Raw genomic sequence first — 26,682 nt, 5'->3', positions numbered from 1 at the left:
ATGTTCAGCGAGACCGGTTTTGTCCCATGCTTTTTCAGTTTTTAAAAATTCAACTTATGATGTAGTTTAAACATTTTTACTTTATTTAGTTGTAAATGACTTTTTCGTGTTCTTACAGATGCGACTCTGAAAATCGCTATGTTGGTAATCCACTCAGAGGAACATGCTATTGTAAGTATTCGTATGTTTTCCTTTATAGTAATTGACTTATATTGTTAGCTTGAAGTTAATGAATAGCTATGGTTTCATTACTATTTTAGTTACTCTGGTCTACATATTTTATTATGTTGTTAGCTTTAGGTAAATGAATATGTGTGATTTTATTACAGTTTTCTGGTCCATATATTTTATCTTATTTTTTTTACTTTAAATTTTTTTGAGATAATTATAATAGTCTTATCCTTTGTATCTTTAAACTTTATAATTCCATAATCTGTTGATAAGAAAGGTAATGTGTATTTGCAATATTGTCTTAATTGTTTTTGGTGTATTTTTCTTACCCTAATAGTAAAATAAATATAAATAAATTAAAATTGCTTGTGTCCTGAACATGAACAAAAGGTAGGGTTCAAATAAGCTTTTATAATTTTAACATATTTTTAAAATTCGAGGAAATAAATCTTATGATAGACTGTTTACAAGGAGCAGTTTTGATCTTTCTCCAAATCTACACTGATTTTCTTTTAGGTGGTACTTTCATTTGATTGTTTAACTTTACAGAATCAGCTGGATTATTTTCAAAATAGTTGTACCATCAGGTTCTCACTATCAATGTATAAGATTTACAGTTCCTCTGTGTTTCTCAACATGATTTTATAGTCTGCCTTTTTATTTCTAGCTGTTTTAATAGTTATGTAATAAATCTAATTGTTATTTTTTTATCTATTACTAATATCAACAATCTTTTAGCATCTAAATATGATATTTAAGCTTTTTTCTTAGTGATTCATTTTTATGATTGTCTTACTTAGCTTTCTATGGCTGTGTTAAACACCATGATCAAAAGCAACCTGGGGAAGAAAAAGTTTATTTCAGCCTCCAGCTTTCAGGTCCCATCAGTCCCCGAGGGGAGTCAGGGCAAGGAGCTCAGGGCCCTGGAGGCAGGAACTGCATGAAGGATGCTGCTTACTGCTTGCTCTGTACAGCGCTGGCTCAGCCTGCCCTCCACACAAGCCAGGTCAGTGCTGCAGGGTGGCACTGCCCGCAGTGGACGGGGCACTCTCACATCAGTCATCTGCCCCACAGACGCCACAGAGCTAATCTAATGGAGGCATTTCCTCAGTCAAGGTTTCCTCCTCCCAGGTGACTTTAGCTTGTGTAGAGTTTACCAAAGCCAAACAAGCCAGCCGGCAAACAAATCAAGTACCCAGGACAAATCAAGTACCCGGCCGCCAGCTAGCTAATGCCCTGAAATAATTACACGGAAACCGTATTCTTTTAAACACGGCTTGGCCCATTAGTTCCAGCCTCTTAATGGCTCATTCCACATCTTGCCTAACCCATATTTAGTAATCTGTGTCGCACCAGTCTTACCGGGAAAGATTCAGCATGTCTGAATGTCTGACCTGGCGTCTTGCTTCATCGCGTCTGCCTCAGAGAGGAGAGCTATGGCATCTGAGCTCACTTCCTCTTCCTCCCAGCATTCTGTTCTGTTTACTCCACTCACCTATGTTCTAACCTATCAGGTCAAGCAGTTTTCTTTATTAATTAACCAACGACCTTCCTCCATCACATCACCAGTTAGAATGGCTGAGATTAATAAAATTAATGGCAACACTTGCTCTTTTGAGTGGGTAGGGGCTCTTATTTGTTGCCTTTAGGAGCCTGCAAACTATGAAAATCAGCCACTATGGAAATCAGTGTGGCAGTTCCTCAGGGAGCAACATCAAGATCCAGTGTACCACTTTTGGGCTCATACCCCAAAGACTCTCGACCTTACTGCAGGGGCATTTGCTACCAGTGTTCATTGCGCACTGTTCATAACAGCCACTGGAAGCAGCCTACATATCCATCACCTGATGAGTGGATAATGAACATGTGGTACCTTTACCCGACGGGATGCCATTCGGCTGTTAAGAATAATAAAAGTTTCAGGTAAATGCATAGATCTTGAAACAATCATCCCAAGTGAGGCAATCCAGACCATAAAAGACAAATTCAGCATGTTCAAGCCAGATGAAGGTGGTTTTGAATTTAGATGGACTTCTACTTACACATTCGGTATTCTGAGAATTATATATAAGAACAGCTCTTTGGGGTTTTGCTGAGTTTATAGGTGGATTGGGGAGAATTTGCATTTTAACTATAGTATGTCTTTTTACTTCTGAAAATGCCTATCTTTTCCTTGCTTAAATTTTCTTTCATTTATCTTAGACATATTGTGTGGTTTGAATTAAATATGCTTTTCTTGTCCTTCCTTCCTTCCTTCCTTCCTTCCTTCCTTCCTTCCTTCCTTCCTTCCTTCCTTCCTTCCTTCCTTCCTCCCTCTTTCCCTTCCTTTCTTTCTTCCCTCCCTCTTTTCCTCCCTCCCTCTCTCCCTCTCTCCCTTTCTTTCTTCCTCCCTCCCTTTCTTTCTTTTTTTCCCTCAGATTTATCCCTGTGCTGACTAGTGTTAAGTCAATATGACACAGGCTAGAGCCAGCTGACAGGGAGGAGCCTCAGTAGAGAAAATGCCTCCTTTAGATTGGGCTGCAGTCGAGCCTGGGGCCTTTCCTTAATTAGTGCTCTCTAGGGCAGGATTCGGTCCTTTGGAGGAACCAGTCCTCGGTTCCCTAAGAAAGCAGGCTGAGCAAGGTAGTCAGCTGTGCCCTCCTTGACCTCCCGTAGCTCCCTTCTCCAGCTCCCGCTGTGCTGCAATCCTGCCCTGACTTCTTCCAGAGTGGGCTGCAGTGTGACAGTGTAGGCAGAACAAACCCTGTCCTCCCGGGCTGCTTCTGGTCCTGGTGTTTATCACAGCCCTAGACACCCCGATTAAGACAATCCCTATTGTGAATCCTTTCTTTTACTGTTGTATATAAATATAGTCGCGTTTGTATCTGCATCCTTTCGTAATTCCTGTCTCTTTAGCATATTCAGTCAGAATGTCTTTAAACAGAAGTAATAGGTTGTGGTTCTTCCTTTGGAGTTTGGGTTCCTTTTCCTTATTGTTGTAAGAGGAACAGCGGGCTGTGTTCCTGGTGCCCGGCCGCCCACACGGCTAGCTTTACCCAAAATAATTACACGGAAATTCTTTTAAACACTGCCTGGCCCATTAGCTCCAGCCTCTTATTGGCCAGCTCTTACATATTGATCTAACCCATTTCTAATATTCTGTGTAGCACCACAAGTTGGCTTACCAGGAAAGTTCTTAACCTGCGTCTGTGTGGAGTGGGAGAATCATGGTGACTCACTGACTCGGCTTCTTTCTCCCAGCATTCTGTTCTGTTTACTCCGCCTATCTTAATTCTACCCTATCAGAGGCCAAGCAGTTTCTTTATTAATTAACCAATGAAAGCAACAGATAGAAAGATGACCCTCCTCCATCACCTTATTTTTCTTGTTTCCAGTGTGGTAGTTTTAGTCTGTCAAACTGTGCTGGAAAGATGTAGCAAGTGTCAAGATGTGTATTCTTGTCTTGCTCTAGATTTCAGCAGGAAAGCAGTCTTTTCCCATGACAGATCATTTTGAGGAAATTCCTCTTATTCTTATTTAGGAAAGTATTTGTTTTAGGAAGACATTTTTTTTTTGTCTCAAATGCTCCCCCTCGTATTAGATAACTCTATGGATTTCTATTTTGCTTTGGTGATATGGTGAGTTTAGTTTATGAGTCAATGAAATCGATGGGTCTTAGATTATTCCCAAGCCCCCTATGTGGAGGCTGCTGTTGTGAAAGCCCATGGAGGTAGTGTGTGGACAGATATCTTCTTTCCCTGGGCAAATGCCTACCAGTACAGTTGTGTGTTAGGCCAGATGTGATGGCGCATGCCTGTAACCTCAGCATTGGGAGGCTGAGGCAGGAGGATAACCAGTTTGAGACCAGCCTGGGCTCTGCCTTGTTTTTCACAGAATAGGCAAGCAAGCACAGAAACAAGCAAACCAACCCGAACCAACAGTGAGTCACGAGTCTGTAGTCAAGTTTATATCACGCATGAAGCAGCAGCCTGTTTTCCAGTGCCGTGCCCTGCTCTTTACTCTCCAGACACCATCTTCCCAAATCAGTTTCAGGATGTTTGCCCTCGGTCTTTGCCTGTTCCATCATAGTAATGATCACAGACATCATTATTAAGGGCAGTGCCTACATTATTTTAAAATATTCTTTCCATCAAATTATACCATTTTCTATCTTAGGGAGTTATAAAATTTGTTTCTAAATTCATTTATTGAAGTTCATTATTGGATTTTTTAATATTAAACTTTTTGTTCTGGAGTAAATTATACTTTCAAGGAATATTACTTCAATATTGCAGACTGTTACCTTTATTGTTTATTTAGGATTACTTAAATATTAGTGACTCTAGACTGTCTTTCTTGTGGATTGTTTTCTACCAAAATAGTCCTTGATTATGTTTTATTTATTTCTATGTGCATATTTTAGTTTTGTGGGGTTAGATTTACTAGATAAATGTTAATGATTGCTTTTATTTTTAAAGCAACAATAGTGAAAATACTTGTGAACTTTTTGTCCTTTTGGTGTGACCCTAGCTTGTAATGGCCGAGTTACGTCTTCAGCACTGTGAGCTTTCGAAGAATGGTCGTCAGTCTCTGTCTGGGGTGGTGGTGCTTTTGAATCCGTCGTTTACAAACATTCTCGTGCTTACCTGTTGTGTTTCACATGACCAGTCTGTAGTTTCCTGACTTTGTTTCCCAGCTCGGCAACTTTCCGTTTTCAAGTATCTTATTTGTTACTTGGACTGGTGACCCGTGTCCTGTCACTGACCTCTGTCCCAATGTTGATGCTTTGCCACATTTGGTACAAAGTTTTCTTTGTAACATTATTTTTCCATAACTTATGATTTAAGTTTGTTTTGTTTTTGTTTTGTTTCTTTTTGATTTTCGAGACAAGGTTTCTCCGTGTATCGGCCCTATATCTCCTGGAACTCACTCTGTATACCAGATTGTTCTTCCTCTGCCTCCCGAGTGCTGGTTTAATTTTTTATTTTTATATGATTTTCTAAGTTTCTAAATAAGTACCCTTTTATAGTTTTCTAGTTTTATTGACAACGCAGCAAACATTCCAAGTCTTATTATTCGGTGTGTATTCACTGTGTGAGACACTTGGCAATATTTGGAACATTTTGTTTTCGCAGCTGGAGGAGGGCCTAGGTACCCAGGGAGGCAGTGACTGAAGGCAGGCTGAGGCTCGGATGCCTCGTTCAGAACCAGGAATCATCAGGCGCTGATAGCAACCTGAGATTGAGAATCCCTGGTTTAGAGGCTTAATCAGGTTCAAATTTGGGAGGAGAAAACATTTCCGTGTGATCCTTCATCCACAGAACACGCAGCATGTGTGGTCGTAACCGCTCTTAAGTTCTTAGCAGACACGGATGGTCTGTGTGCGGTTCTAGTTGTCAAGATTACGTGGTTTGCTGTTCCAAACCCTCCATTTCTTGGTTACAGTACTTAAGTAATAACAGATTGGCTGTCACGGCTGACCAGGTTACCCATGGCTACAGTTCACACGGAAGGGAAGGCAGCCGTATCCCTTGGCCTCATCCGTAGTCTCCCCTCGTTGTTCACTAGTGTCTGCATTATTTTTGTTTGTTTCAGATTTATCCTGATTATCTTCCAAGGCGATGGCTTTTAGTGTAGGTTTTCAAATTATAGATTCATATGTGTGCGGCCCGTTTCATTTTCAGTCAGTGGCTTTCCTCAATCTTTCTGTATTTCTTAGTTTTTATTTTAAATAGACATATTTGTTGCCTATTCATCTCAAATAGAAATTATTCTCTTACTATTTTTGTATAAATTTATAGATACCAAATAACGAGTAGTTCCAATTATTAACATATTATGTAGTTTATTTATTTACTTATTATGTATACAATATTCTGTCTGTGTGTATGCCTGCAGGCCAGAAGAGGGCACCAGACCCCATTACAGATGGCTATGAGCCACCATGTGGTTGCTGGGAATCGAACTCAGGACCTTTGGAAGAGCAGACAATGCTCTTAACCTCTGAGCCATCTCTCCAGCCCCCATATCATGTAGTTTATATTTCATTCATTATAAATTTTAAGTACATTGACTGCTTGAGCCGTTTAATGATGGAAGCTAATTTAACTTTTAAATCGGTGCTGTGTCATAAATACACCGAGTCATGCAGAAGTAAATGGGAATAGGTAAAGTCAGTTTAAATAAAACATTTAACTCACCATATCTAAATATTTTCAATATCAAATGTAATCAATATTTAAAGTGCGTCAGTGGGATATCTATATTCTTTCTTTTTGTGCCATGTATTTGAAATACAATTATAAACTTACATTCTAGTTTTCCACTATGTAATGTAAGCTGGCCCCAAACTCATTATCTCTGTCTTCCTGGAGACTGGGGTTGCAGGTGTCCACTGCCACCCTGGTTAAAGTGTATCTCACTCCCATTTGGTCGCCGTCTAATTACTCATTATCAACAGCCACTGTTTTATTGGAATGGTCTCGGAGGAACCGTCCTTACCACTAGGTGGCGGTGTTGCCATTGTTAGCACAGTTTAGAGCTAGAAACTTTGGAAAGGAAATGGTTGCAAACAGAAACTTTCTGATTTTTGAGATTAGATCAGAATTTGACTTGCCAGTTCTCAGTTTAGAGGCCGCGAGCGCAGTAAGCCGCAGCACAGCTGAAAGTAACTCCGCGCTGCCGCCCGGTTCCCAGCCTTCTCCGTTAAACTCTCAGCCAGAGTGCCTGAGAAAGCCCGCAGGCCCTGTCCTTTGAATGACTGAATTTGTCCTCGGTTCTTTGGAAAACACTGCCCTAAAGATAGGTGCTTTTGGGGTTACACAAATTTCTAAAATCATTAACACTTTAACGAGAAACTTTTAAGCTTGAAAGAAAAGACTGAATCTATGAAAGTTTTAGATACTAAATATGAAAGGCTAGCATTAATTAGCTTTCAATAAGTCACTTTGTGATCGTCTGTGCGTCCACCCGTTCTTTATGTTACTACCTGAACTGCAGTTACGTGTTTCTCTCTCTTTTTCAAGTAGTTGACATTTTGGTACAGTTTAGTTTTTAACAAATGACTTATTTTTAGTTACTTTTATTGTTATTTAGAATTCAGGTGACTTTAGAGGTACTAACTTGATACCTATTTTGAAAATTGTAACTTTTCTATTTTGTGCTCCACTGTAACTGAGTAAATTTTTGCTTTAGTTTGTATTATTAAAAACAAACTGCCTTCCCATTCAACTCATTGTAGGCTTTTGGTTGGTATTGATTTATCTAATTAATGTATTGTAGGTCTTAGACTCAGAAACATTATTTATGAGCATACATTTATTAGGTTTAATGTTTTTGTTTAGATGCACAAGAGAAAATATTTTTATCACGTTATTGTAGCAATAAATTTATAAAGGCAGATGCCAGTGCGCAGTAGGCTCTTCACCAGATGCAGGGTAGGGCAGGTGTTTAGAGCTCCCTGCTCTAGGCGTGTGCATGTTCATTGGTTAAGGCTGTTGAACAGAATGGAGGTCATGTGATTCTTGTCAAGTAAAACTCGCTGGCAATGGACCGCGGACATCAGATAATCAAAGCTGCATAGGTTGTTTCACTCATCCTTTTCTTTGGAGTGTAAATCTGCAGTCTGTAAAAGCTAGCACTGTTTTGTCTCACGGAGTCTCATCCGGTGCTGGCTGAAGGGGGTGCAAACACTGGCAGCGTTACTCTGTTACTCTGTGTGTCAATCACATCACACTAGGGTGACAGTCTGTATCTGTGTGTAAGAAGCATGCACATTAGAAGCGAGATGCCATTTTTTGAAGTGATTGTGACTATGCTAATTTATGTTAATCATATAAGTATATTGTAGGAAAACTTGTTAAAATTTCAGTGCTTATGAAAATGATATTATCTGTACGTTCCTTTAAAAATATCCCTTTTTAAATTTTAATAATAAAAGAAAGCATATTTATTCTAGAAAGAGAAAGATTAAAGGGCAAAGTAAAATCCCTAATGATTCTACCCAACGGAAATTGCTGTTAATCATCATTATATTGATCTAAACCGCGAATCCAGAGGGAGCGTCCTGTTTTATGATCCGAGACTTCCTAGGCTTTCTTCTTCCCTGTGCTGAAGGCCGCTGGGACCTGAGGCAGGCGGGCACTTGCGGCATCTCCTCAGCTGCAGTTTCTCCATTAGGTCAGATTTTAGTGAGGAGTCTGTGTGCCGGCCTGTGAGTGGGAATAGCCACGCCTCATGACGCAGTGTCATCCCGCGGTCTATTCCCCCTCCACACTGCCTGGAACTGTAGGAAAGTGTGCCCTCAGGAGAGGGGTGTGAATGGGTATGCTTTTCCATCTGACAGATCTGTGATTAATGACGAGTTAGGTGAATGTACGCATGAATTAGTAGTTATTAGTGGTGTTTGTGAGATTCTGTCCACTATCTTATTTCAGTTCATTCATTTTTATGTATTTCTTTCCAAGCTTTTTATAGTTTTTGAGGCACAAGGACTTTGGCATGCTATTGGTTTGTTTGGATTATTCTACAAACACACGCTTATGACGGTCTTTAAAATTTTGGAGCATTATCGATAGGCATTTTTTTCTGCGAACATGAACATGCCAATTAAAAAGACAGTAAATTTAAAGTGTTTTTCCTATTTATAATGTATACTTTTAAAATACAATTTGATAGACCTTCCAAATGTATGTCTCCTCCATTTTAAAGTCTTTAGTTTAAAAGTGTTTTCGCATTTCGTGGCAGCCTTTTAGCATTGATACACCGTACACTGTATTTCAGTACTTCCTGCATATCTGAATTACACAGGCAGTGAAGTAATCCTAATATGGGGATCAAAAATTGATGAAACTACAATATAAATTACTATAGAAGAAATAGAAATTTAACATACATAGATATTTATATTTATTAATAGTCTAACAAGATAAAACAAAAAATCCAAGGTCTCTAGAACATAATTTTTAAAATATAAATTATAGTTACATACATTATAACCATAAAATGTTTTTATTTGTGTTATGAATGACACATTGTTGTCGGAAAACATAAACATCTCAAGATGGATTGTATGAAATGATAACAATGGCTATCAGGTTTCTGGATATAGTTTAATATTCAAAAATCAAGTACTTTTCTATATACAGATTTTGGTCTGCCTAGCTGTATGTGACACAGTATTTGTGAACTCTCTGGATTGGGTCAGACATGATCTCAGTATAATAAACTACTCTCTGAGATGGAAGCTGTGGCTGTTTATATCTGTATGGTTTGTTATTTTAGTTTTTACTGTAGATGCTTTATGTTACCTTCAGCAGGCAAGCTTGCTATAGGCGTAACAAGATAATCTTTTTCTTTTTAATAATCCTTATATTTTCTAAGTTTAAGTCTATAATTCATTCCCTGCTGTGACTTTTATTTATGTGCCATTTCCTCTTAAGATATTTATTTTTATGTATATACAAGGCTTTGCATTTAAGTTTGTCTGTGCACCATCTGCGTGCAGTGCCTTAGGAGGCCAGTAGAGGGCAAGTGATCTCCTGGAGCAGTGCTCTTAGCCTCTGAGCCATCTCTCCAGTCTTCTGTGTCAGTTACATATTTCTGTTTACTTCAGTTGTTGCATAGATGTAAGCAATTTAAATTTGGTTTTATATTTTTAAAGTGAAACATGAGTATATCGTGTATTATTATCCCCTTAAATTATTATCATCGTGTTTGAATCTGGAAAGCATTACTGAGTATACATTTCCATAAGTAATATGGCTTTGCAGCGTGTCTTTTTATCTCTGTTGTCATGGAAGAGCGATTGGTGTCTGTGCTAGCGAGTGCTTCTGTTGCTGTGAGAGACAAGACCACAAGTGAGGAAAGGGTGTAGCTTACAGTTGTAGAGTCTGTCACCAGGGGAGTGAGGGCAGGCGCCTGGAGGCTGGGGCTGAAGCAGAGGCCGTGGAGGAGTGCTGATGATTGGCTGGTGCATCCATGACTGAAGCAGAGGCCGGAGAAGAGTGCTGCTGATTGGCTGGTGCATCCATGCCTGAAGCAGAGGCCGTGGAAGAGTGCCGCTGATTGGCTCGGGGCGTCCATGACTGACGCAGAGGCTGTGGAAGAGTGTGCTGATTGGCTCGGGGCGTCCATGGCCTCTCCAGCTGCTGTACTGTGCGACTCAGGACCACATTGAGGGTGATGGTACCGCCTACGATGGGCTGGATCCTCTCCCACCAGGCTTTAGTCAAGACTGCCCCTCACACACTTGCCCTACTTTCCGGTATGATGGAGGCATTTTCAAAATTGAGGTTCCCGTTTCCCAGCTGACCCTACTTTGGGTCAAGTTGAAAAACTATTATTTCTTTACAAATGACTTGTTTGTGTGAGTGTGGCTATGCACACACATGTGCACACACCTGTAGAACAGTCTGGCTGGCTGTCGTTGTTAGTAACTGTTTGAGCTGTCCTTGGTGTAGAAGTTGATGTGCATGACCTGGTGGCCTCTCTGTGTATCCAGCCATTTAGCACCACCACTTCTGATTCTATGTTGTTTTCATTCTCTCCAGTTAAGGCTTCAACATCTTAATGGTTGCACCTGATTCCCCTTTATTTAGATCTGGATACCATTTTATGAATTTGTATAACATGAGAGCCTACTTGTTGGGGTTTCTGTCCTGCCCAGTTCACACAGCCAGTAAATCACAAAGAAAATCACACAGAGAGTCTACATTAGATATAAACTTATTGGCCCATTAGCTCAGGCTTCTTGTTAACTCTTATAACTTATATAGCCCATTATTCTTATCTGTGTTAGCCACATGGCTTGGTACCTTTTTTGGCAGGGCAGGTTACATCCTGCTTCTTGGGTGTCTGGACAGGACTGTGGGAGAGCTTCCTTCTTCCCAGAATACTCCTGTTCTTATTGCCCTGCCTCTACTTCCTGTCTGGTTGTCGACCTATACTTCCTGCCTAGCTACTGGCCAATCAGCACTTATTTAAAACATAATTGACAGAATACAGAATTGTCCCACACCAAATTTGTCTTTACAGATATAATCTGTGTGCGAAATCATACGATATATGGTCATTTGTGAAAACCTTGGAAAATTTAGTGTAATATTTTAAAATTTTACTCTTTTCATAGAATAGATATCAGTACTTTATTTCTTTTTATGCCTGGGTAATATACTCTTAAATAAACCGTATTTTACCATTCATCAGTTGATTGACATTAGATTATTTTATTTCTTAGTTATGTATGAATTTATCTTTCATACATAATTCTTTATATGAATATCTAGGTTTACTTACCAGGATTTTTTTTGTCAATTTGTTATAATTTATTATTTTACCACACTAGTCATTTGTATGTTGAAATTTCTTTTTTTTTTTTAATTTCTTTACACCTTGTTTTCTTGATGCATAACAATGGTTCAATAATTCAATATATGAAGACACTTTCAACTTATATCTATTGGTGTAAATTCAAAACATATTGAATTATAATATTTTTGTTTTGTTGTCCACTCAATTATTAAGTTATTGGCATCCAGATCTGTTTCAGATGCCAGTGTCTTAGTTCTTCATAGTCCCCGTAAATACACAGTAATGTGCTTTCTCAGATTCTGAGGAGATGGAGTGTCTCCTGGTTTACCTGAGGAATTGTGCAGCTGACTGCTTTCTGTACCGCTTGATAGGGAAAATCGCTTGTGCAATCTAATTGTTACTTAATTTATAGTAAATCGAGCCGTCTAGATCATGTGTTATTGCTGCTTAATGACAAAGTTTGTATTTTCCTATCCTTGAGTGGGCTGCTAGTATTAATGGTGAATTTAATACTATGTGCAGTGCATTTTCACCCAGCTCTTGTTTTCTGTAAAGACCTTTCTCGAGTGTCTGTCAGGACTCTCCTTTTCCCACAGATAGCCTTCTGATTGACTACCAGTTCACCTTCAGTCTGTTGCAGGAAGATGACCGCCACCACACCGCCATCAACTTCATCGCCAATCCGGAGCAGGTAAGGAGGCACCGCCTCCTCTGGTGGCTGCTGTCCCTGCTGAGGTGTCCTGGTTTAACTCCTCAGAAGTATTGCACAGGAGGAATCCTGTAGAAATTGCTGAATCTCTGAGATTTATTTTCATGAAACTTAGATGTGCATTTGATTCTGAGAGTCGACAAGTTAGTATTTTTGTTTTCTAGTCTCCTTGCTCGAATTTTATATCCATAGACTTATTTATTCATCAAATTCTTATTTACCTTGAGTTCTTACATTTTGCTAACAAATAACAATTTTCTCCAGTTTTAAGTTTAGTTATCAGCATAAATTCTGTTACAAACATGCCAATTCTCTGAATCACAAGGGCATCTAAGTTTCGTGAAAATAGCGTTTAAGAAGCAAGGATTCCAGACATACCATGTCAAGCCATTGTTCATTTGCAGTAAAGCGTATCTGTGGTTCGCATTGATTTTTGTCCCAGTCTAATGTTTTACTGAGTCACACACACGCCTCTTTCACAGCCGTGTAATCCTACAAGCTTATGAAGATTACACATATTCACTACCTACAATAAATTTAAAAAAATACATAAGTTTAAGGAAATCTTATCCATTTTTTTTTTTTTAACCTAACAGCCTAGACATACTTCCTGGTGCTAAGCTTGCATGAGAAGCATCTCCCGGGATACTGCAAGATTTTCTTGTGTAATCCCTTTTAATTAAGAACAGCTCACCCAGGACGATCTGTAAAGTTAAGACAGCTTATCCATGAGTGCTTCTTAATTTGACCTGTGAAATAAAACAGGTAGATGTCCCATCACTTGTAGACTTCCGGCGCTTTTACTTTCTAGGACAGATTCCAGTCTCACCCACTGTGGGCTGCCTCTGGTTAGCACTCTCATAGAAACCATTGCTAGAGGGGCTTCTGTGCCACGGCATCGTGAGCCCCCCCCCCCGCCCCCGCCCCCAGCAGTCTACAGGGCTGATGTCATTGTTTTCTAGATTAGCTGTGGAATCACAGCTTTTTACAGAGCTCTCCAGGAACGTCAGCCCCGAGCGAGCGTGCAGCTTTAGTTATGGTTCTTGTGTTTCCCCAGTAACTAAACTTTGAATTGTAGAGGTTGAACTAAGACCGTTTTGTTATGAGCTTTGAATAGCTCCCATTTTCCCCCCACGACAGGAAGAGCTGAGTAAAAATGGAGTGAGGCTTGCACTTGCACTTGCAGCCATTGCTGCACAGGAATAAAGTTGCAGCACTCATGCACACTGCGGACACAGAGACCTCACCTTCTTCCAGGGCAGGCAGACAGACCTCTTTGTACACCCTCTCTTCTCTGCCTAATGACAAAGATCAAACAAACGGAAACATCTTGAACTAATGGGGATAATATCAAACTACCCTTATAAGTACAATGTCCTTACAATTTCTTCTTAGAAAATATATAAAAGCAAAAGACCAAATTAATTAGAGATGATAAATGAGGAACTTTGAGTTTATCATAGTTTAATTTTCATTAAAAAGCCATAAACATTGTGTATTTATTTGGTTGACTATATTATACACAATTTTGTAAATTTAATGTACAAAATCAAATTAGTGGGCTAATACGCATTTAACACATTTCCACCTTTTTAATGTTAATTTTTTCTTGATAGTCAAACAAAAATTTGGACATTTCGATTAATGCTTCCAACAACTTTAATCTCAACATTACATGGTCGATTGGCTCAACAGGTAAAGAGAATTTGCTGTCATGTCTCTTCTGCATGTGTTTATGCATGGAAATTGTTCTGATTTCACTTACTGTTCTTTTAAATAAATAAAAATGTAATTATTTTCCATCATTCTGCCCTTTTACTGATAAAAAATAGCAAGTAGTGACTTGAAAGCTTAATACTATAACTTCCTTAGACAATTAAAATTAGGAGGCTAACAAATACTGCACACCACTTAAGCATTTAAATGGTGTTATGAAATGCTACGATTTTAATTACGATAGACTGGTTCTTTAGTGTCTAAAGATTTTGAGATTTCAATTATTCAATTCATTATTGCAGTTATAAATTTAATTATCACCCCAATATTTACATGAAACAAAAGTGTTCTTCTGTAATTACTGATAAAAGAAACAAACTATCATTTTCTGTCTTCGAAGTATATTCTTTCTGGGTGGCATCAGGGCTAAGAGGAAGAAAAAAGTATTATGAACATGTCTTCCATAAGTTCCAAAGTTCACAAATTGAAGTGAATAATTTTTAAGAAATAACTATGAGGAAGATAAATTGTTATGCTGACTCATCAATATGTAAGGGCATTTTTTTTAACAAATCTGTTAAGTAATAAGCTCGGAGGAGCTGCATGTTAGGAAGGTACCCAAGCTACCGCTGGAATAGATCATGGGAAATGCATTCTGTTACGCAGTATACTGATTCTGATGGTTTTCACTGTTCACTAAGGTGGAGGTCCAGCAAAGGCAATTGGAAATGCCCTGCTCCATTTGGTTAATCTCAGTAAACATTTACTGAGTGCCCAATATTGTGTTTAGTAATTGAACATGTGCATAGTATTTTAAATTCATGGTCTCTTTCTGTTTTTTTAAAAGTACGGATGGTTCAGTTTGTAGAAAGGCAAATGAATTGGTTTTTTTTTTTTTAGTTTTTAGTTGGATTAATTGGTTGTAATTTAAGTGGTAAAGCAGAGTGTGTCCCTCTGGAGCCATGTGTCCCGGAGGCATTCAGCTCTGGGGCACTCTAGTTGGGGAAAGGCTTCCTTCTTCCTGGGATGTAGAGCTCCTTTGGAACCAGAAAAGATTCCACAGCTGTGGTCAAGAGCATTACAGAAGAATATCAAGTCTCAGGGCCAGTGACACAGCTTGGTAGTGTTTGAAGTGTGGTCTTTACACTAAATCTGTCACACTGTATCTCTGGCAAGCCTGTGTGTAGGTGCTGAGCCTCCATGGAGGGAAGCTGCCCACGTGGCACAGTTTCGGTACCGGCATTGCTGGCGTTCTTGTGATTTCAATTTGTCAGACTTTGCTGCACTGTATTCTTTGACTTAATAAGGATCCCTATTTTCTAGTATTAAGTATAATTTCTTCATATTCATATTTTAGGAGGAACAATATCTGGGGAAGAGACTCCTATAGTTTCTAAGACAAATATAAAGGAATACAGAGATAGCTTTTCCTATGAAAAATTTAACTTCAGAAGCAATCCTAATATCACATTCTATGTGTATGTCAGCAACTTCTCCTGGCCTATTAAAATACAGGTAAGCACAAGGACATGAATTTCTAATGATGTTGAACATTTTCATGGTGAAAGAATATTGATTTTTCCAAAGAGATGGCACATGCCATCCACTGCCTTGAACAGTAAGACATTCATGGACCCTTCATAAGGTATCATGTGTGATTATCTGTGATGGATGAATGACCCCTCCAAAGACACTCCAGGAACCGTAAACCAGTTAGAGTATGCGAAACGTTTTTCAGTACAGACTGTATTGTGGAAGATGCCATGGAGCTTGCAAAGGCTGTGATGTTTGGGTTTTTCTGGTTATTAAATTAATGGGGAATGTCTTCATATAAATTTATTTATTTGTTTAGTTTTGTTTTTTGAGACAGGTTTTTCTCTGTGTAACGGCCCTGGCTGTCCTGGAACTAGCTCTTGTAGACAAGACTGGCCTCGAACTCAGAGATCCGCCTGCCTCTGCCTCCCGAGTGCTGGGATAAAAAGAGTGCGCCGGGCTCATATAAATCAATTTAAAATAATTTGAATGTGTTTCAGTAATCTTTACTTTTATTTATTCTAATTTTTGTGCCTACTGGGTATAATTTATCTTTCCTTTAAGATTTAGGATTACCGATCCATGGCAGGTACATTTTTAGGACCCCTTTCTGTCTTATTAAAAAACGGACTTCTAAGGGATAATAATAAATATAGTGAGATAGAACAAAAACAAACACATTGAGATTGGGTTGAACAAACAAACAGAAGGAAAAGAGCCCAAGAGAAGGCACAGGAAATAGGAGGCCCACTGGCCTGTACACTCAGGAATCCCATGAAGACACAGAGCTGTGAGCTAAGGCTGTATTCAGAGCACCCTGCGCTCCCTGTGCTGCCCCAGGATCTGCATTGCTTTGTTACATGACATTGAGGGCCTTGTTTTCCTGGTGTCCTTCTCCTCTGGCTATAGAACTGTTTCCACCTGCAAGGCTCACTGAGCCTGAGGGAAGGGATTGATGGAGCCCTCTCATTTAGGTCTGGGTATTGTAGGGTCTCCACACTCTGCCTAATGTCTAGCCGTGGCCTCTGTGTGTGTTCCCGTCTGCAGCAGAGGAGGCTTCTCTGACGATGGCTGAGAAGACACCAGACATACTTCTCTTGCACTTCATTTTCAGTGTGGTTTGTAGGCTACTGAAGTCTTCAGATTCATTTCTAGGAATCGTTTTAAAATGTTTCTGTGCTATTGTTAATTTGTACTTTGATGAAATAATTTTTGACATTTGGGATTTATTTATTCCTTTATTCTTGACTAAATTGAATTCACATTAGTTTATTGAACAAGTCATTTATGCTAACCCCATTTAGAGTGTTATGCTTTAAAACCTTTTAGAGATTTAAACAGGAGTTAAAATTGTCAATTTATGCATCACAATTAGAAAAGTTTGAATGTTTTGTTTATGTTAATTCCTGTGTTGATGTTTTATGAACACAATGAGTCCTTTTGAAAATCATGTGTTGACTGATGAAGTTTTCATTTGTAATTATTTTAACACTTAGGTAAAAGTAAATACTTACTGTTAAAAATATTGGAGATGATTGCTCAGTAAACTTATTCATTTAAACTAAAGTAGGAGATTTGTATTCTATATTATACAGAGGAGATTTCTACAATCATTCAAAAAAATTCCAGAAATATCTCCATGTAATTCATACATTTTGATAGTGACAAAATGTAAATTTAAGATTGACTAACATATGTATTGATCAGATTTCACTTGGTTTATTTAAATTTAGATAAAAATAAGGGCTTATTTGTGTAGCTTACTACATAGTAATTAAAATTGATGCTGTTGTATTTTTAATCATTTCCTGCTTTTCAGTTTTTGGTTATCTAATTATGGTTTATTTTTAAGCCAATTACATAGTAACTTTAGAATGTTCATGAATATTTAACGATTTGAAATTAACTTTCTAAATTAGATTTTCTTTTGAGAATATACTAGTAGTCTATTCTGGTTGTTAAATCAGAATTTGTATAGTGAGTAAAAATACTTCACTCTTTCAAAGGAGTGTAATTTGGATCACAGTTGCAATGAATCATGATACATAGTCTAATTTTCATTCCTTATTAAACTTGTTATATTAGAAATATGTTAAAGCATATATATATATACACACACACATATACACACATGCATATATTTACACATGTTTATTTAATGGACTATAGCACACTTTCAGTTATTATACATAAAATAATAATATTGAGATTTTTCAAATGGTGCACTTATTAGTCTTCATTTTCTATTTTTTTTGAAGAGTGAACAAGTTATACAGATTTTTTATTTAGGTCTTTATAAGGAATTTCTAAAGTATAAGGAATTATGTCTTTATTTTTCACATTTCAAATATGGAAGGAGTTGGACGGGATTTGGAGGGGTCCGGGAGGAGAGCGGGGGAGAGAACAAAATCATAGGCTTTTAGTTGTTTTGTGCTATTTTGTAAATATGTGAAATACTTTCTGAGTTTAAAGAAGTATAACTAAATTAATCTAAAACAAGCACACAAACAAAGAAGCGAAGCCTCATATACCTCAAACACCGAACAGGAATTCCGTAAACCAGCTGCAGTGGCTCTGGCTTTAGAGTTTAGATAACAAAGCTTATTCTTCATGTTGAGAGACTAGATATAATTTTATAAGTTTGGTAAATTCTAAAATTAATCCTAGCTAATTTTGCCATATTTACTATGGCATAAATCACTTTAAAGTTCTAAGAGTCAGTATTTTCAGCATTTCCACTTTGTGTATAGTCGTTGATGTGCAGGGTAGTTCTGGTGTGCCGTGGAAACGTACGCAGGGCGTTCTTTCTGTTTCTGCTGTGAGAAATGCGGGCAGTGCTTTAAGTTTATTGTGCCCACACATCCGTTTCTGTATCTTCAGTCGTAGTGTAGCCGAATCTGAACTGTAATCGTGCTATTGTGTGCACTTGTAGGACTGTTTCACTTTTCGCTATACTTACATTTTAATATTTTTGGTAAAGTGCACAATCTTTAACTCTGAGGCTTAATTGAAATTTACTCATCCCTGAATACCATGACAGCCAAGACAGATGGCTCAAGCCCCTGGAAGACTCATTCCTGGTCACCCTTCTCAGAGCTGTCTCTCAGGGCTCTTGATACTTCTTAATATCAACTAGGACTTATATCTGCTGTCATATTTAATGTCAATGTATTGTATGGATCACACATATTAAAACCTGTTTGGTTCATTGTTAAGTAAGGGGAATAATTTTGTTTTATACATAGTATATACATTACAAATATATTTATATATAAACACATTTACACACATAATATTTATATAAAAATAAAAATATATATTTATTTATTATATATTAGAGATTTATATTTTTTCTTAACCCCTACAATCTATACTTTTAATTTTATAACCAATTGTTGAACATATGTACAGTTTTAATGTTTTTCCAGTTTGATGAAGTGGTTATGTAACATATTACATTTTATATTCCATAACGGTCCCAGTCTGCATCCCATCAGGAGTCTTGAGTCTTTATTGTCCACTTCTTCTCCAGCAATTAATTCTTCTTGTTTTAATGCTTGTTGGCAATTTGTGGATCATTAGGAAAATGTTCATTTGTCCCCTTTTAAAATTTGGTTATCTGGTGTGGTGTGCGTGTCTATACTCAGACATGGGAGGTGGAGACAGGAGGACATCAGAGTCTGCAGTCAGCCTGTGCTGCGTAGTGAGTCACAGGCCAGCATCCCAAACCAAGTGATGCCTTGTCTCTGGGGTGAGAAACCAAAATACATTTAACTGCGTGGCTTCCTTTGTGTGTAGGACAGCACCCGTTCCAAGGTTAGGCAGGTCTCACATTCTGTTGTCTTTTCAATTCTTTATTGTCCCGTGGATGTGGTGAGCTGTTCAGTGAATATTATAGTGTAAGGAAATGTAGCAGCACTGAAACATCCCGTCTGAACTTGGTTCTCTGAGCTCACACCACAGCAGAGGCCGGTGCCTGTCCTTCCCGCTACGGTAGAGGAACAGTTCACAGTGACACTCTGTGCTGAGATCTGTTCTCCCGTGTACACAGCAACTTCGGGTCTCCTTTGCTTTTCTTTGAACAATAACGTATCAGTGCCATCTATTTTTAAGTTATTTGTACCTTTATATTTAAAATAGGTTTCTCTTAGATGGAATATAGTTGAAGTCCCCCTGTCCTAATTTCTTGGGTCAGAGTCTCATGTATGCATATGTTAACCTTGGGTTCCTTTATGATAAGAGGATGACCTTGGATAACTTATTATCTGTCTCCACCTCCCAAGTGCTGGGATTACAGGAGTCTTCTTCCCACTGAGGAGACCACGCTTTTGTTTTCTGGTCACCCAGACCTGAATAATTACAGAAACTATCTTCACTGCAATACTGTTTGCCCTATTAGCTCAGGCTTCTTATTAACTAACTCTTACATCTTAAGTTGACCATTTCTATTAATCTATGTATTGCCATGAGGCTGTGGCCTACCAGTAAGGTTCCAGTGTCTCTCCTTCTTCAGTACATGGTGTCTTTCTGACTCCGCCTACTCTCTCTCCACATCTCTTCCAGCCTGTCTATATTCTGCCCTGCCATAGGCCAAAGCAGTTTCTTTACTAACCAATGGTAATAAAACTTATTCACAGCACACGGAGGGGAATCCCACATCACTTGTATGCCATTCTGTGCTGCTGCCAGATCAACAGCTGCTGTCACCACAGCCACCTCTTGAGTCCTCCTCCCTTGTCTTCCTCCTCCATCTCTTCCTCCTTCCTCTTCCTTCTTCCCTTCTCCTCCTCTTTGCTTTGAAATAATTATTTTTTCTTTTGTCAAAGGTAGGACTTGGAGTTAATTTACTTGAGAACTATATTAGTGAGGGTATTCTAGAGGAACAGAACTTATAGAATCTATCTATCTATCTATCTATCTATCTATCTATCTATCTATCTATCTACCTATCTACCTATCTACCTATCTACCTACCTATCTACCTATCTACCTATCTACCTGCTTACCTATCTATCTCTTAGGGGTTTATCACAGTGACTTAGAGGATATGGTCCAGCTCGTCTGACAATGACTGCCTCCCAGGGAAGGTTCAAGAATCCCATGGTTGTTTAGTCCACATTTATCATGTCTTCTGTATTTGTTGCTAGCAGAAGCACAGATTAAATGTGGATCTTCCACCTCAAAACAATAGGATTAAAGGTGGGTCTTCCCACTTCTAATGATTAACTAAGGAAAAAGAGCTCACAAGTTACCCAGCCTTCAGTTTTTATATAATTCCAGATGTAGTCAAATGGACAAACAAGAATAGCCACCTCAAGTCTGCCTCATTTCAACTTGACGCACAATAATGCCTTATCCTATTTACTTTCCAAATAAAAAGAATAACTAGGTAATAATTATATCTAACATGATAAAACTATCTCTTGTATAACTGTAAATGCATTGTATGTATAATTAGGTCATAATTATGGCTAACATGATGTAACTATCCCCTGTACAATGGCAAATGCTTTATAAACTTTTAAATAGGTAGCAATGCCCCCGAGGCTCATTCTTTTAGTATGTCAACCTTAAATATGATAGCCATTTAATTCTCTTAAATGATGTTACATTAGATGATAAAGAAATTGAGGAAGGAAAACACAAATATCTGTACAAAGATATTCTTAATGAAATACGGCGGACACTCCTATCTGACCTGAAGCTTTAGGCTATGCCTTTTCTCTTGCTATTCTTCTTTGCATGTTATTTTTACTTCCTTTTTCTTTCTTACCACCTTTGTGTACCTGCAGGTCTGCTGTAAGTTCATTTGATCAAGGCTAAACATAAGATCAGCTTCTTTTCAGACTGCAGTCCAGCTCTGCTTGGGGAAACACCAGGGCTTGCATCTGAGTCTGGTCCATGTACTTGGTGTCTGGGACACAGACCAAGGTCCTGTTCAATTTCAGAAATGATGTGTTGACAGCAGATAGAAGAACCTTAAAAATTCCATTTGAGCTAAGTTGGTCAAAGCAAGTCACATTGCCCAGCATAATATAGTGTGAGCATTCTACTTACTGGGGTACAGGAGGACTTGCTGAAAATTAGTACTGTTTATCACACTTGCTATCACAAAATTTTATTAAAAATTTAACAAAGAATTGCTTTACTATCTTTCGAGCCAGAATTACAAAGTCTCTAGTCTACTTTTATTGCTTTTGTTCTCATTGTAGAAATAAAATTATAAAAGACTTATCAAAATCATATGAATAATTTTCCTTCTCTATTTTAATAGCCATGTTTGATTATAATAGTAGCTTCTGTCAAAATAGACGTGTTCTAGTGTTTTCGAATGCATTGTTTATTATGGAAAATAATTCATAGAATATTTTCCAAATATAGATTCCCTTTGTCCTTAGGATGTTATATAATAGGGTTCTTTGCCGCAATGTGTCTTTGTTTTATTGGTACATCCACCTCGCGTCTTATGCTTGCTGTTTGCAATAAAAGTCACAGGATTTGGGTCCTTGGAGTGTCAAAATTATAGGAAAAAGAATTTTTAGTTGAAAATGTGAAGAAATAATTCATCAAATATGTGAGCCCTGTGTGTTCAATATATATAATGAATCACAAATATTGTAAAGCCACTGATTGGCATTCTCAGATTCACAATTAAGTTTTTTTGTGTGTGTTGTTTTTAGTTTGTTTTTCAAGATAGGGTTTCTCTGTGTAACCCTGGCTGTCCTGGAACTCACTCTGAGGACCAGGCTGTCTTCAAACTCATAGACCTATGCCTGCCCGTGCCTCCCCAGTGCTGAGATTAAAGGTGTACACCTCCACCACCGAGTCCCATAATTAAATTGTCAAAAATAAAATAAAAAAATAAAATCATGAAAGCAATGGAAATAAAAAGAACCAATTCATAAAGAAATACCTATGTGAATTACTGTGCATTTTGTATCGGGAATCTTGGAGACCAGAAGGAAATGGTCCATTTGTGGTAGCTAACAGTCACTCCAAATTTTGTGTCAACACAGTTGTGCTTCAGGGAGTGGGAATTGAAGTTATCCTCAGAGGAGGGCGAGAACATTGCTTACATAGAGTGAGTTTAGATAAGTGGCCAAATAGTAGGAAGTGAAGAAACATCTTCGCAGTTCATCATTGTAGTTGACAAAGCAGACCCTAACAAAATCTAGATCAGTTGTACATACAGGTAATCTAAAGATTTATATGAGAATACAACATTACAATATGACTATTTCTAATTTTAATGTAAGGAAAATTGGAAACTTTTTTAGCAAACTTTCTGTCCCAGAAGACCACACTGAAAAGTAATACATTCAAGAAATGAAATGAGATACGTTCAAGTGTTATGTGTTGAAATTCCTTCTACCTAGATTTTTTAGATTTGGAGAAATATTTTTTCAAACTTCTGAGTCAACTCTGGCCTATATAATACATACTACCCAGCTGTTTTCTTAACCCACCCCTTTTATGTTGCCAGCTGTCCCAGTTTCACTTCCATTCCTGTGATAAAATACCCAGACATAAAGCAACTTCGGGTTACTCTTCCAGGTTTAGTTTATGTTGGAATCCATCATGTCCATGGTCAAGAGTAGAGCGAACCAGGCATGTGCACAGCGCTCTGTTCTCGTTTCCTTGTTTGTGCTCGGTGTCCCCTTCTTACCTCTTGCAGGACCCCCTTCCTAGATAATGGTGCTCCTAGTGGCTGCATCTTCCCAAATGAATCAGTTTTATTCGATCAGTCTGCCTCAGGCAGGCACACACGGGTCTGCCCAATCTAGACAATCCTTCATTGAGATACCGTGAGCATGTGATTATACATTGTGTCAGTTAAAGCTAATCATCACGCCGGTCATTTGCATAACTAACGCATCATAGACACCAGTCTGTGACCCTGTAGCTCTTGCATTTTGAACATTTAAGACAGTGAAGCTGAATGCCACAGATTCACAGGTGCGGTAACACCGGATCACACCTAGAAGATTTTATCCTAAGAAAAGGTTGAAGAAATTGAAACTGGTATGTAAAATTCCAGTTAATTCCTTAAGTCCTCAGAACGGAATGAATTTAATCAGTCAATGTGTTGGGAGTGCACTGTAGTTGAAAATAGACCTTTTATGGGCCGACTTCTGTGGAATGGCCTCCCTGGTTCAGTGGTTCACCCTGCGCTGTCATAGCTTATGGGACCGTCATCCTTGAACTAGTGTTGCCAAGGTTTTTGCTCAGTGTTGGAGCGTTGTTTTTTCTGTTGGTGCTTGACTTTTCAGTTGCCATTGAAATTACTCTATTTAGATATCTGTCATTTTTTAGAATTCATTGGTTATGAGAGCTTAAATGCTGCTTTCGTGAATAAATCATTCAGTTGACTTTGTGAGTGGAGCAAATGAAAAGGCAGACATACAAACACAAGTACAGTAAAGCAGGAATCAGGTAGGGCCTGCTACCCCTCCTAGAGGGGCCTACAACAAACACGGGTCAGGTAGGGGCTGTCCTACTCAGCAACCCAGGACCCAATATCTGTATTATGGAGAGAAATTGGGAGGGATTGGCTATTCTATTGTGGGATTATCTTTTTGTCCACTGTGAAGATGTGTCCTTCGGATTGCTTTAATAAAAATCTGAATAGCCGTTAGCTAGGCAGGATTTTTGGGCAGAGAGGACAATGGAATAAAGGGAAGAAATTCATGAGGCACACAGTGAGCAGGAAGCACACTATGGAGATAAAGTAATAAAACCATGAAGCAGAAACTAAATTAATTGAAATGGGTTAAGTTAGAAACAAGCCTAAGCTATCAGTTGAGCTTTCATTATTAATAATAAGTCTCCGTGTTGTGATTTGGGAGCTGGTTGACGGGACAGGGAAAGACTAGACACATATTGTACCCCACATGGGCTTTGAACCCACGACCCTGAGATTAAAAGTCTCATACTCTACCAACAGCCCTTCAATTTCTCATCTGTTGCAAGGAAGGCTGCTTGTTTGTCCGGGCCACCCAACTAGCTTAGATCTGAAATAATCACATAGAAACTGTATTAATTAATTAAATCACTGTAGTCCATTAGCTCTAACTTCTTATCAGCTAACTCTTACATCTTAGTTTAACCCATTTCTAGTAATCTGTATTTCACCACGATGTTGTGGCTTACCAGCAAAGTTCCAGTATGTCTGTCTCCAGTGACAGATCCATGGTGTCCCTCCGACTCCGCCCTTTCTTCGTAATTGTTCTTATTGTGAATAATTTTACTGTATTAGGGTTAAAACCTTTCCTTTTCATTTAGACAACAGAGGGGAAATCTGGAGTAATGTTTTAGTACACTGTGAAGATGTGTCTTTTCCAAAGTGCTATCTGATTGGTTTGATAAAAATCTGAACGACCAATAGCTAAGCAGGATTTGGGGAATGTTGAGAAGAACGTGGCAGATATTTTGAGAGACAAAAGGAGAGGTGACTGCTGCAAGTATTGTGGCAGCACATAGATGAACAGAAATAGAAATGGGCTCATTGAAGTTATAAGAGCTAGTTAGAAATAAGCCCATGCCATCAGCCCAGCTTTCATAACTAGTAAGTCTTCATGTCATTATTATTATTTATATTATATTATATTATATCATATCATATCATATCATATCATATTATATTATATTATATTACTATTCGTGAGCTGGTGGTCCAAAGAAATATCTGCCAACATTAGTCTCTGGAGGAGGTTTTGGTAGGGGGCAGTCTCAGGTTGTAAACATCCAGGAGGAGAAAACAACAGTTTCTGGTCTTTGTACACTCATCAATCGCTCATAAACAGACCCAGACCCTCACGCTCAGGGAAAACCCCGAAACGCTCCTACTCTGATACATATCGGAAAGAACTTGGCCAGTTCCCCATGAGTGCTGGGAGTCCCTGGCATGGTGGTGCCCATTTACAATACACGTTCACTCAATGCTCACCCAGGGGATCCTCTGCGACCTTTAACATGTGAGTGTATTTCAGGGCAGAAGCGGAAGTGTGCGGAAGCGCTAGGAGTAGGTAGTGGGAGATTTTTTCACCTCCTTTGGCTATATAGGAAAGCGCCACTGAAATTACACTAAGTTTTAGTATTGAAATCTCATTAAAATAGTTTCTTCTTGCCGGGCGGTGGTGGCACACGCCTTTAATCCCAGCACTCGGGAGGCAGAGGCAGGTGGATCTCTGTGAGTTCGAGGCCAGCCTGGTCTACAAGAGCTAGTTCCAGGACAGGAACCAAAAGTTATGGAGAAACCCTGTCTTGAAAATCCAAAAAAAAAAAAAAAAAAATAGTTTCTTCTTCAGTAAAGCAGATTTTACCACAGCTGTATTATGAAACGTTCTTTGATTTCTCATGGGTCTTGTTCTTTTTCTCTGTGATATCTTTACATTTTTTCTTTTAATAATTTATAATCCACAAACCATACTCATTTTAATGATGCATTTAACCACTCTGTTAATTGTGGCCTAGACTCTCAGTGTGTGTAAAGGTTGTGATAGTTACTATTAAATTAAAAGACAACTTTTGCATTTTGCTGTGAGCATTGGTGTTGTTAAAATTTGTAGGCTGTTTTTGTTTATGAAGATTGAAAAATGGTCATTTTATGCTTTAGCCATTTTGTGAGCACTGTACCAAAAATTGTATGACTAACTAGAATATTTTTCTTTGCCTCCCTATTTGTACTTTACATGTTAGGAATCGTATTATTTGTACACAAATATAAATTATTCTATAAATCAGTAAGCTATTTTATTCTCATTAAGTGTTTAATATCTACAAGTGGAGGCAATTTAACTACATATTTGTCTCTACATACTAAATTAAATTTTAATTTCGTCACAGAGATTCACTGCAATTGAATTATATGAATTTATTTAGCTATTGTTTAATACAAAGCATTATAATTTTAAATAAATATTCTTAATTGTATGTATAAAATGCTTTATGCTGTCAAAATCATACTGGAATTCCTCAAAATAATCCAAGTGTGAGTATTCTATGACAGTATTCCATGACAGTATTCTATGATGATTTTACTGATAATCTGGTAACCAAACTGAGATGTTTCCTCCAGGATGCTTGAGGTCATGCTATTGATTTGATTATCATGAGTTCCTTCAGTGAGATGCTTGCTTTAGCACCTCTGGTTTTTATGAGTTATAGTATACTATTTGAGCCTGTCTTGATGCTGACACAGATTTTGCTATAGCTGCAGTTGTAATGACTTAGTTCTGGCACAGACAGAGCACACTGGGCTCCAG

General features: G+C 38.3%; 1 protein-coding gene across 3 annotated transcripts in view; it reads left to right on the top strand.

Annotated features, from left to right (window-relative positions):
* Atrnl1 (attractin like 1) overlaps positions 1-26,682 on the top strand; it is a 548,573-nt gene that overhangs the window by 137,095 nt on the left and 384,796 nt on the right. For all 3 annotated transcript variants that reach the window (XM_057777516.1, XM_057777515.1, XM_057777517.1), the window contains exons 21-24: positions 119-171; positions 12,057-12,151; positions 13,786-13,864; positions 15,243-15,400. In XM_057777516.1, coding sequence (XP_057633499.1) covers positions 119-171; positions 12,057-12,151; positions 13,786-13,864; positions 15,243-15,400 — 385 coding nt within the window. The remainder of the gene's footprint in view (positions 1-118; positions 172-12,056; positions 12,152-13,785; positions 13,865-15,242; positions 15,401-26,682) is intronic.

The sequence above is a fragment of the Chionomys nivalis genome, chromosome 8 (assembly GCF_950005125.1).
Source record: "Chionomys nivalis chromosome 8, mChiNiv1.1, whole genome shotgun sequence".
Taxonomy (NCBI): Eukaryota; Metazoa; Chordata; class Mammalia; order Rodentia; family Cricetidae; genus Chionomys; species Chionomys nivalis.
This window is presented reverse-complemented; position numbering and strand designations above follow the sequence as displayed.